The 11,479-nt window shown below is 43.1% G+C and overlaps 1 protein-coding gene across 1 annotated transcript in view; it reads right to left on the reverse strand.

Moving 5' to 3' along the window:
- PLXNB2 (plexin B2) overlaps positions 1 to 8,491 on the reverse strand; it is a 171,113-nt gene extending 162,622 nt beyond the window's left edge. The window contains exons 1-3 of the mRNA XM_060244805.1: positions 7,357 to 8,491; positions 2,655 to 2,840; positions 644 to 766 (exon numbers count right to left, since the gene is read on the reverse strand). Of these exons, the coding sequence (XP_060100788.1) occupies positions 644 to 766; positions 2,655 to 2,840; positions 7,357 to 8,469 (1,422 nt within the window). The 5' untranslated portion in view covers positions 8,470 to 8,491. The remainder of the gene's footprint in view (positions 1 to 643; positions 767 to 2,654; positions 2,841 to 7,356) is intronic.
- Between the last annotated feature and the right edge of the window lie 2,988 nt (positions 8,492 to 11,479).

Below are 11,479 nucleotides of genomic sequence, written 5' to 3' on the forward strand. Positions count from 1 at the left end.
TTTTTTTTCTTCTGGAATTGGGAGGGGTATGCCTATCATGCATACTTCCGGGTATCATGCAGGACAATGGATGAAGACTGAGGGCGTTTTCGCACAGGGCTTACCCCGGAGCGACGTCCCTCTTCACCACGCAGCGTCTGCGTGGATTTCCCACCAACTGCTCCGCAGAACCCGGAAGAGCCGCGAAGAGCCGCGGCTTTTGCGTCGCAAATGTAAAGTTGGTTTTTGGCGGTTTACATTCGCGACACAAAAACCGCGGCACTACGTGGCTCTTCCGGGTTCTGCAGAGCAGTTGGTGCGAAATCCGCGCAGACGCTGCGCGGTGAAGAGAGACATCGCTCCGGGGTAAGCCCTGTGCGAAAACGCCCTGAATGTAGGTAAACCCTAGAAATGGTATATAACCTGAGTTGAATGGGGTAATAATACTACTGAAGTCCAAGGTGTACTGGCTAGTCGTCCTCCTGGAATGCTACCGGGAACTGATATACTGGTTGCGATGTCTCCTAGAGAAGTATGACTTGGCCCATATATTGGTGACCATGATTCTACATTGATAGTCCAGAAAGCTAATACTATTAGCTCCATTACTGTTAGCAACAAGACAAAGCAAAAACAAATAAATAAATAAAAACCAAAATTGTACCTTTTTTGCAGTCATGACATACAAGTGCTCCTGGAGAGCATCAAGGACAAGATCCTTCTTAATAGCTTGGTTTTTTTCAAGCACACCACCATCATATTCCTTTGCAGGATTAGCCAGAAATATCTGAAAAACACAGGCCGTAAGTGTCGTTTTGGCTACTTATATACTGAACAGGAAGGAAGAAGTGAAAATTTAAAACTGATACATTAATTTAAAAAAAATCATTCCTAGAAATGATTTGTATGGAATGATAAAAGTCAATGGTCTTCATAACATTACTGTTCCCCCCCCCCAAAAAAAATGTTATCCAAACAAGATTCCCGGTTTCTATTTCACATGCTTTGTAGGCAAATAGTTCTACCATTTTCCCCATCTGTTATAATACTAATGGTGTAGACTCAACTATCCTCCAAGGAGTCTTCCTCCAAAGGAAGAGTCACTTGAGCTGGAGAAAGGTGTCAAACATTATTCAGTGAAGAGGGAGGATTGGATCCACTCAAGTAAAAAATGAATTAAAAGTAAAGGTACTCCCCTGTGCAAGCACCAGTCATTTCCAACTCTGGGGTGACGTTGCTTTCACAATGTTTTCACAGCAGACTTTTTATGGGGTGGTTTGCCATTGCCTTCCTTAGTCATCTACACTTTATCCCCAGCAAGCTGGGTACTCATTTTACTGACCCCGGAAGGATGGAAGGCTGAGTCAACCTTGAGCCAGCTACCTGAACCCAGCTTCTGCTGGGATTGAAACTCAGGTTGTGAGCAGAGTTCCGACTGCAGTATTGCAGTTTTACCACTCTGTGCCACACGGCTCTTCAACAAATGCATTTTTTGTTGAAATTCAATATAGCATAGTTTTGAAGTTTCTGATCTCTGATCATAGTTAGTTTCTGATCACATTATTTTTCAGGTTCCTATTAAGAACCTGGACTCCAGAATCTTTCCTATCAACTTTGAGGCATTCTACCATAGAATCACAGAGTTGGAAGGGACCTCCAAGGTCATCTAGTCCAACCCCCTGCACAACGCAGGAAATTCACAAATACCTCCGCCTAAGTTCACAGAATCAGCATTGCTGTCAGGTGACCATCTAGCCTCTGTTGAAAAACCTCCAAAGAAGGAGAGCCCATCACGTCCTGAGGAAGCCTGTTCCAATGAGGACCCACTCTAACTGTCAGGAAGTTCTTCCTAATGTTTAGCAGGAAACTCTTCTGATTTAATTTAAACCCATTGGTTCCAGTCTGGGGCAACAGAAAACAACTCTGCACCATCCTTGCACCACTTAAAGATAGTGATAATATCTCCTCCTCTCCTCTCCAGGCTAAACATACCCAGCTCCTTCAGCCCTTTTCTCACTGGATTTGGTCTCCCGACTCCTCACCATCTTTGTTGCCCTCCTCTGGACATGTTCCACCTTGTCTATATTCTCAAATCGCGGTGTCCAAAACTGAATATAGTACTCTGGATGAGGTCTAACCAGAGCAGAGTAAAGTGATAACCCTCAGCCAAAGGAATGCAACAGACCTTTAGTGGTGGTTGATGGGCCAAAGGTTGATGGTGTGCACACCATAGCCAATGGGAGAGCTCCGTTTTGCATTTAACACTACACTTTTATTATAGAGAAGATTTATCTTGGAGTGGACTACTATTAAGACTTCCAGGAGTATTGGTACTCCGACTAGAATGCTGTGGGGGAGGGGATTCCCAGTCATGGTGTTGATTCTTTACAACCATAATGAACATATGAACATATGAAGCTGCCTTATACTGAATCAGACCCTTGGTCCATCAAAGTCAGTATTGTCTTCTCAGACTGGCAGCGGCTCTCCAGGGTCTCAAGCTGAGGTTTTTCATACCTATTTGCCTGGACCCTTTTTTGGAGATGCCGGGGATTGAACCTGGGACTTTCTGCTTCCCAAGCAGATGCTCTACCACTAAGCCATCATCCCTCCCTTGAGCTAATGTTCTATATTCTGAAAACAATCTAACTTTTAAACATTAAAAAAAAAATTACCTTGAGTATTCTGCCATCAGAAGTTCCTACAAAAGCCACAGTGTGATCATTCTCTACAGCAAAGGTCACAGCAGTTAACTTAACACCTTCCTTTTTCAACAGAGGTTCAGTTGTAATTCCCTCTTTGCTTCCCAGAGGGTATGGCAAATGCTCAGAACCACACGGAAAAGTTTTGCTAAGAAGATCCTAAAAAATGAGGAAGGAAACAAAAATAAAAGTTAAGACAGATTCCGACTTAGGGGTGTGCAAACACAATTTTTGGGGGGGATTTTTCTGATTTGGATATATTGAACTCTGAAAAATTCAGGATGCCCCCCCCCCCCCGCAAAACCAAAACCAAAACCAAAAAACAATACCAGTATAGTAGTTGGATCTGGATTTTTCTTTCTTTCAGAAATCCCATTTTTTCCCAGCTCCGTTATACCCTACAGGACCATTATAGTCAATGGGGAATCTATCTGGGGGTATCCGGGGGATTGTTTTTGTGATAGAGGCACCAAATTTTCAGCAAAGCTTCTGGTGCCTCTCCTCAAAAGACTGCCCCCCAAGTTCCAACAAGATTGGATGAAGGGGGTCCAATTCTATGGGCCCCCAAAAGAAAGTGTCTGCACCCTGCATCATTTCCAAAGGCGGGGGCGGGGGGAAACCAGCAAAAACACCCAAGGACAGATGTACATGCACTGGCTGTGCTAGGCTGGAAACCGCTCCCCCCCCCCCCCAGCTTGGATTTGTTGAGCTAGTATCGCCACAATGGTGCTTGTTCTACTGGGCATTCTGTACATGCACTAGCTGTGCTACATTTGCAACGATGAGTTGGCATTGCTACAATGGCACTAATTCTGCAAAAATGCATCCTCTTTAGTTTCTACTGAAAAGATTCTCTGGTTTGACATCAGTCCCTGCTTTTTTTGCTGTTTTTCCTTCCACTGTAAATAATGGAGGATGGGGGCACCTCATTTGGGGGCTACAGAATTGGACCCCCTAGTCCAATCTTTTTGAAAATTTAACCCCACCATATATATATTGAGAGAGAGTGAGGGGGGGAGAAAGAGAGAGAGAGAGATTTCAGGGAGGGGGACTGAAAAATTAAAAAACATATATTTTATGTTGAAAATAATGTGGTTTATGTTGTGCACTGCATCTAGTAGCCTATTGGTTCTATATCTGATTCTAGTTAGAGCTGAAATTAGTCAGGTCAAGTTTGTTGTCATGGTGAAAGAGATTGCAGAAGCATCTCTCACGAAAGGGTCTCTGTCTGAGAAGTGAGACAGATGGATGCACAATCTGGGGGTTAGAAAATTAATTGAATTTAGAATCTAAATGTCACATTCAATGTTCCCTCTAAGCTGCAGAGTCTTGTGAGCAAAAATTCTACTTTGTGAGTTACCGGCATTAAAGTTGTGAGCTACTGCATAAATTATTGTGCTCTGGGGACATCCTTCCTGAGCGAAGACAAACATTTGTGAGCTGGAGGCCAAAAATTAGTGAGCTAGCTCACACTAACTCAGCTTAGAGGGAACACTGGTCACATTTCCAAGAAATTTTACACTTCTGCAGTTAGCTGTGCTGCAGTAACTGCAACATTCACATCTTGAATCCAGTAGTCTAGGCATCAGCTAATGGTCCAGTCTGCTGCTCAAGGAGAGGGTAAGACTCTCAAGGAACCTTATTGGAAGCCTTTGAGGAGACAGAGATAAGATTTGATTGCATGGACCAAAGGGGAGCACACAAACCACTATTTGGTTATTGGAGGCAGGGCAGCTGCTCCATGCTAGCAAGCCCAAAGTTGTCTAAGCCTTCTCAAAGACAGTGGAGCCTGCAAACCTCTGCCCTCACCTTGACCCACAGTTTGCAACTAATGCAGGGCTCTAGGAAAGCGACATGCCTGAAATTCTCAGTTTCTATATTAAGCACTGTGTAGTGAGAATACAAGTCTCACTGGAAAAGCCACTAATGCTAGGAAAAAGGTGAATGCAGTAAGAAAAGAGGGAAACTCAACGAGAGATGGATTGACTCAACACTGGAAGTGACAGCCTTCAATTTGCAAGGCATTAATGATAGGACATTTGGGAGATCATTCATTCATAGGATCACCATAAGTTGGAAGTGACTTGACAACACCTGACATACAATGTTTTGTTGGCCGTTTAAGAGTACTGTACTGCTTGCTGAATTCATAAGGAACTTAAATTCCTGCCATTTCTCTCCTAGCTTGCTTTTCAAATATTTAGGGTCCAATTCAACCTGACACAGACATTCCCGTCATTTTTGACACCTTTAAATAATCAAACTGAAGGACGGAAAGGAAGGGGAAACGTTGAACACCTGAGGTGGAGTCTCTCCAGTGCACATACGGATGGTTCCATGCAAGCCAGACACTTTGCTATTCATAAAAGCTTTGCGTGCGCTCCTTCCTTCTACGTCTCATACGCAAAGCTTTCCAACGCTAAATTCTAAGCCCTTGTTCACGTGGAAGCTTTGCATTTGCTTTGGCTCTCGCTGCAAAGCTGAAATGATTTGCCTCAAGTAATCTTTAAGTGGCAAGAACATAACTACATATGATTAGCTGCCAGGGCTTTTTTTTGTGTAGAAATAGCCCAGCAGGAGCTCATTTGCATATTAGGCCACACCCCAATGTCACCATTGTATCACACAGTGCTTTTTATTCGAAGAAAAAGCCCGGTAGGAACTCATTTGCTTATTAAGCCACACCCTCTGATGCCAAGCCAGCTGGAACTGCATTCCTGCTTAAAAAATAAAACCAAACCCTGTTAACTGTTAAAATCGTGTTGTGTTCCCATTTACTCTAATTGGAAAAATACGGAAGGACAAGTTGAACCCGTTTGTAGAGCTCAGCAAAGCAAGCCATGGGGGTATTAAGCAGTTTTGTTTTTCAAGGTCATATATAAATTAGGTTTTGTTTGAGATGAAAGTTACCTAGTAATGGAAACTGCATGTAAAAATTGGGAAATGACTATCATTGGTAGAAGACATGCTTTACATGCAGAGAGTCGCAGGTTCAATTCTAGGTGCTTCCAGTTAAAATATCTCAGCTTGTAAGTTTTCAGAAAGACTTGTTAAAGTAGACAGTACTGAGCCAACAAGGGCAGTATGCGTCTGGCACAGCTTATGTTCTTTTATGACACGTTACTCTGACAACGGAACCTTTTATGGCCGAGGACCTGCCAACCTGAGGGACCGTCTCTCCCCATATGAGCCCCAGAGAGCACTGAGGTCAGCTGGGAAGAACAAGCTGACCATCCCTGGGCCAAAGGAGGCGAAATTGCAGAACACCCGCGCACGGGCCTTCTCCATCGCAGCTCCATGCCTATGGAACAAGCTTCCGGAAGAGGTGCGGGCCCTGCGGAGTCTCGACCAATTCCGCAGGGCCTGCAAGACCATCCTTTTTAGGTTGGCCTTTGCAGACTGCTGACTATGGATCGCTGAATAATGGATCCGGCAAAATGATTTGGCCTCAGTGATCTCCGCTTCCATGGAAGCTGACAGAATAGCGCCAGGAACATCACCGTTACTGTCAAAATATGTTAAATGTGAATCAGAATGGTTTTAAGACAATGTTGATTTTAAAGTTTTTGTATAACTACTGTATTGTATAATTATTCTATGAATGCTGTTAGCCGCCCTGAGCCTGCCTCGGTGGGGAGGGCGGGATATAAATAAAAAAAATATTATTATTATTATTATTATTATTATTATTATTATTATTATTTATTATGTAACAGAGACTGGATCTAGAAATAGGTTTGTTTTCTATTTCAGTTTTTCTGCCCAAAGAAGTTAAAAACAAAACTGCTAGTAACTGTCTTTGTCAAATCTGTGGGTGGGTGGGTGGGTGGGGAAACTTTTATATTCAGTATGTATTCATACACCAAGCCAAGTTCCCACACCTCTGAGGATAAAATAACCCCCTCCCACTTTTGTGGTGGTTGAAGCAATGTGTTTCACTTTATTCAGGAAGTGAAACATAAACATGTGAACAACGACACTGTCTGTATTTAATCTGGAACATGTTTTCTGAGTTTAAAAAAATCCTAGTAGCAAAATAAATAGATTCTCCCCCCCCCCCCGGAAGCAACTGTACTTTGGGGATATAGTTTACTAATGTTCACATAGCAATGCCCCACAAGTTATAGAGCCACTTTTCTATGCATTTGGCCCAAGAAAGAAGGTTAGGAAACCCCAGGTTTGTCTCCCACAACTCTCATCTCTTGTGCTGCAATAAAGTCCTGTTCAGCAGCGGCAATCGTGTAAAGCTGTAATGCTGGTTTTCCCTTCTGATATGTATTACAACTGGACACACAGTGAGAGTGGAACACTTTTTAAACCCCATCAAATGCAACGAGACTTAAGAATGCTTCGCTTCAGCTGGACATTTCTCATTTCAAATAGCCAAACGGATAAATGTGTGTTTTGCTTCTTAAAGCGTACACGAGAAATATTAATATGACATGTTTTCCATTCTGAAACCTCGTTATTAACATAGGAGCATAAGGATACAATACTGACAGATGAAGAGAAGAAGAAACGTAAATGCTAAAATGTAGTCGTTCTGGAACCATAAAGCCCTGTATAGAAATATCTTAATGTCAAGTTATTAGGTCTCGTTCTTGTGGTTCACAGACTGAAATTATATCTGCGAAGCATTAGTCAACTTGTTCTTAAAGTAAAGTTTTCACATTACCTGATGAATCTTACTAGTACACAACACACTATCCGCTACAAACGGTTTGTAAAAAACACCCGGTCCCTGCTTCTTGTAGCATTTCTCCCTTTTTTCTTCCATCTTCTGGTTGATCTGCATCAAGGAAAACATACACAAAGCAGATTCTAAGGAGTTTTTATCTCTGTCGATTCTTTGGAAAAGGGCAATCAGTATTTTCTCTGACAGGGCAACGTCGTCTTGCCTCGACAGTGCGATGCTGTCTGAAAGAATCTGCCCAGGCACAGCGGCGTAGACGGCATTGCATTGGTTGTAAGGGCCACGCTCGTCTTTACATTCCAGGTCCATTTCAAAATAGGAATGATAGTGTTCGTCTTCCTTGCAGAGCCGCGCGATAATGGTCCGGTTTTTAAGGGGTTGTTTCAAATGCTCGTTGAAAATAAAATACACGTATCGGCCGTCTTCAAAGATGTTCAGAAATTCTTGCGTGCTCGAGGACGGGTACGCCGACTTAATCACTGCAGGATCTGCATACAGTTCAAAAATCTCTCTCCCCTCCCCATTAAAAAGCTGCCGGGTGCTGATTATGATCCCATTGTCACTTAGCCCATTCCCCTTCCCCACAAACATCATTCTACCTTTTTCCAAAGAAGTGATGAGCCCCACCGTGGCTACATGCTCATCGTTACTTGCAACAAATGATTTTTCGCCACTGCCGTTCTCGTAGTAAGTTCTGTTTGAAATGTTCTCAAGCTCCCTAATGGAACAAATGCCTTTAAACAAACTCCCACAAACAACAATTTTCTTCTCCAGCGTGTCCAGCAAAAGAATCTTGTTGTAATTGTCAGTCGGCTTTGCTTCAGTGCACTGGCTCTCATCGATGGGAGGGGTGCACATTTTGTTGTCGTTGTATGGTCCAGTTGTGACATCGCCTATTGAGGGATATGGTTTCAAGTCTTTTGTAAGTTGATGGAGGGAATTCACGGCTCCTAAATAAACAGTTCCCGTCTTGTGGTTCACTGCCAGATGGCTCAGTTCCGTCCTGCTTGCGAACGAATCAAATGTCTTATGCCTTAATGCACAGGTAACACAGGAGTAGCTCAGAATGCTCAGTGTCCAAATCCATACCGCCATTTCTTGTGCGATGCCTGACAATTAAAGACAAAATATGCATTATGCATAGCCAAAATACATAACATAATAACACAGTCCCTTTGGAGATAGCATCATTTACAGATTCGCTTCTAGGAGAGGTTACCTACTGCAGCATCTTCCGTTACTCTTTCAAGGCCCAACACCAGGGAAGATTCACACGTGCATGGTATACGCTGCTGCCATATTTAGCTTGACTACAAACTAAAAAAACAAAAAACCTAGAACTTTTTTAAAAAAAAGTTGATTTATTTAATTATGGAATGGAAAAACTGATTCCAAGCATCACTTCACGTTCCCTTCAATACATTCTTTTCCAGGGGATACATATGTGAATGTACAGAGATGAACATATGAACATATGAAGCTGCCTTATACTGAATCAGACCCTTGGTCTATCAAAGTCAGTATTGTCTTCTCAGACTGGCAGCGGCTCTCCAGGGTCTCAAGATGAGGTTTTTCACACCTATTTGCCTGGACCCTTTTTTGGAGATGCCGAGGATTGAACCTGGGACCTTCTGCTTCCCAAGCAGATCCTCTACCACTGAGCCGCAATCCCTCCCCATGAACATATGAAGCTGCCTTATACTGAATCAGACCCTGGGTCTATCAAAGTCAGTATTGTCTTCTCAGACTGGCAGCGGCTCTCCAGGGTCTCAAGCTGAGGTTCTTCACGCCTACTTGCCTGGACCCTTTTTAGTTGGAGATGCCGAGGATTGAACCTGGGACCTTCTGCTTCCCAAGCAGATCCTCTACCACTGAGCCACAATCCCTCCCCATGAACATATGAAGCTGCCTTATACTGAATCAGACCCTGGGTCCATCAAAATCAGTATTGTCTTCTCAGACTGGCAGCGTCTCTCCAGGGTCTCAAGCTGAGGTTTTTCACACCTATTTGCCTGGACCCTTTTTTGGAGATGCCAGGGACTGAACCTGGGACCTTCTGCTTCCCAAGCAGATGCTCTACCACTGAGCCACCGTCCCTCCCCTGTAAAGGTGAATAGGGTTTTGGTTTTTGCAACCTGTACATGTGTTAGTGACTCCATGGTCATTTTGCAGAGACAAAAACTAAACCTGCCATTGAGCATGCTCTCTTGGCTCCTCCCTTCTGAACTACTTGCAAGAAAGTCATTTTTTTGATCTAGACCCGCAGTGTGAGAACCACTGGACTACCCTGAGATTCTGTATATGAATGATTCATGACAAAGTAAATACTATTATGTTTCCATGGGCTCCCATTCGGCTGATGCTGCGTGAGCTGCACTAGCTGCTGATAGAGTTCCAGATCCGTTTCAAGGTGCTGGTTTTAACTTTTAAGGCCCTGAGTGGCCAGGGACTGACATACCAGCAGGACTGCCTCTCCCCTTATGTACCCCAAAGGGCTTCATGGTTGGCTCACCAACAACTACTGATGACTCCAGGCCAAAAGTCATCTGTTTAGCTTCAACAACAACAACAACAACAACAACAACAATAATAATAATAATATTTTATTTATATCCCGAGGCAGGCTCAGGGCGGCTAACAACATCCATACAAAGTTATACAATGCAATAATTATATAAAACTTTAAAATCTTAAAACTATACTAGTTCACATTTAACATAAATTAACAATAACAATGATGTTCCTGGCGCTATTCTGTTAGTTTGTGTGGTGGCGAAGATCACTGAGGCAAATCACTTTGGCGGATCCATTAATAAGCGATCCTTGATCAGCCGTCTGCAAAGGCCAACCTAAAAAGGATGGTCTTGCAGGCCCTGAGGAATTGGTCAAGGCTAGGGCCAACTAGGGCCAAGATATTTTTGACCCTGGCCCTGACCTAGTGGAATGAGCTCCCACTAGAGATCAGGGCCCTACGGGATCTCCTTCAATACCACAGGGCCTGCAAAAACAGAACTATTCTGCCAGGCTTTTAGTTGAAGCAGCGTATGTCCAATACAATCGGCCCCTCCTGTTCAAACTACTTGCCAACCTGCTTTCCATCTGCTGTTGGCAGGGGGTCATATAATTATGCCATATGTATTATTTTTGTGATTTTAATTTATGTTTTTAAGATTTTTAAATGCGGTTATTATTACTTTATGGTTCTTGTGTTGTAAGCCGCCCTGAGGCCGCTCGCAGAGAGGGCAGGCTAGAAGTCAAATTAATAAAATAATAAATAAAATAAATGCAGTTTCAGGGGGTTGGACTAGATCAAGGGTGTCAAACATGCAGCCCAGGGGCTGAATCAGCCCCCTGGAGGGCTCCTATCAGGCCCCTGAGTAACTGGCTGTCATCCGTTTCCTTCTCCCTCTCTTGCTTCCTTCTGCATCACAGCTTGCTTTCCCAGGCAGTGAGTCAGCATGTTCCACTTGTTCGCAATGCACACTACTTTTCTTCAAACTTTCCACATGTTCCAATAATCCCTCTAAGCGATTTAAAAAAAAAAAAAGAGTAATGAGGTATATTAACTACTCTCCTTTTTACCCACTGTGGGTTGTTTTCTTAGGATGTCATTGCATAAATATTATTGATAATTCAGCCTAAATTTTTATCATGATTAATATTATTCTATTGTTGTATTGTATTGTATTGTTGTATTGAATGCTTTATTGATTTTTTTTTTAAATTGTTGAGTCTGGTTGTTGGTTGCTATGGCATTTTGTTGCTAATGCAATAAAGACTTAGTGATTGATTGACTCTCTCTAAGCTGTGGAGTCCTGTGAGCAGAAATTCTTCTTCATGAGCTACTGGCATTAAAGTTGTAAGTAGGGTTGCCAAGTCCAATTCAAGAAATATCTGGGGACTTTGGGGGTGGAGCCAGGAGACTTTGGGGGTGGAGCCAGGAGACATTAGGGGTGGAGCCAAGATCAAGGCTGTGACAAGCATAATTGAACTCCAAAGGGAGTTCTGGCCCTCACATTTAAAGGGACGGCACACCTTTTCAATGCCTTCCTTCCATAGGAAATAATGGATAGGGGCATCTTCTTTTGGGGCTCATAGAATTGGA

The sequence above is a fragment of the Heteronotia binoei genome, chromosome 8, assembly GCF_032191835.1.
Source record: "Heteronotia binoei isolate CCM8104 ecotype False Entrance Well chromosome 8, APGP_CSIRO_Hbin_v1, whole genome shotgun sequence".
Classification (NCBI taxonomy): domain Eukaryota; kingdom Metazoa; phylum Chordata; class Lepidosauria; order Squamata; family Gekkonidae; genus Heteronotia; species Heteronotia binoei.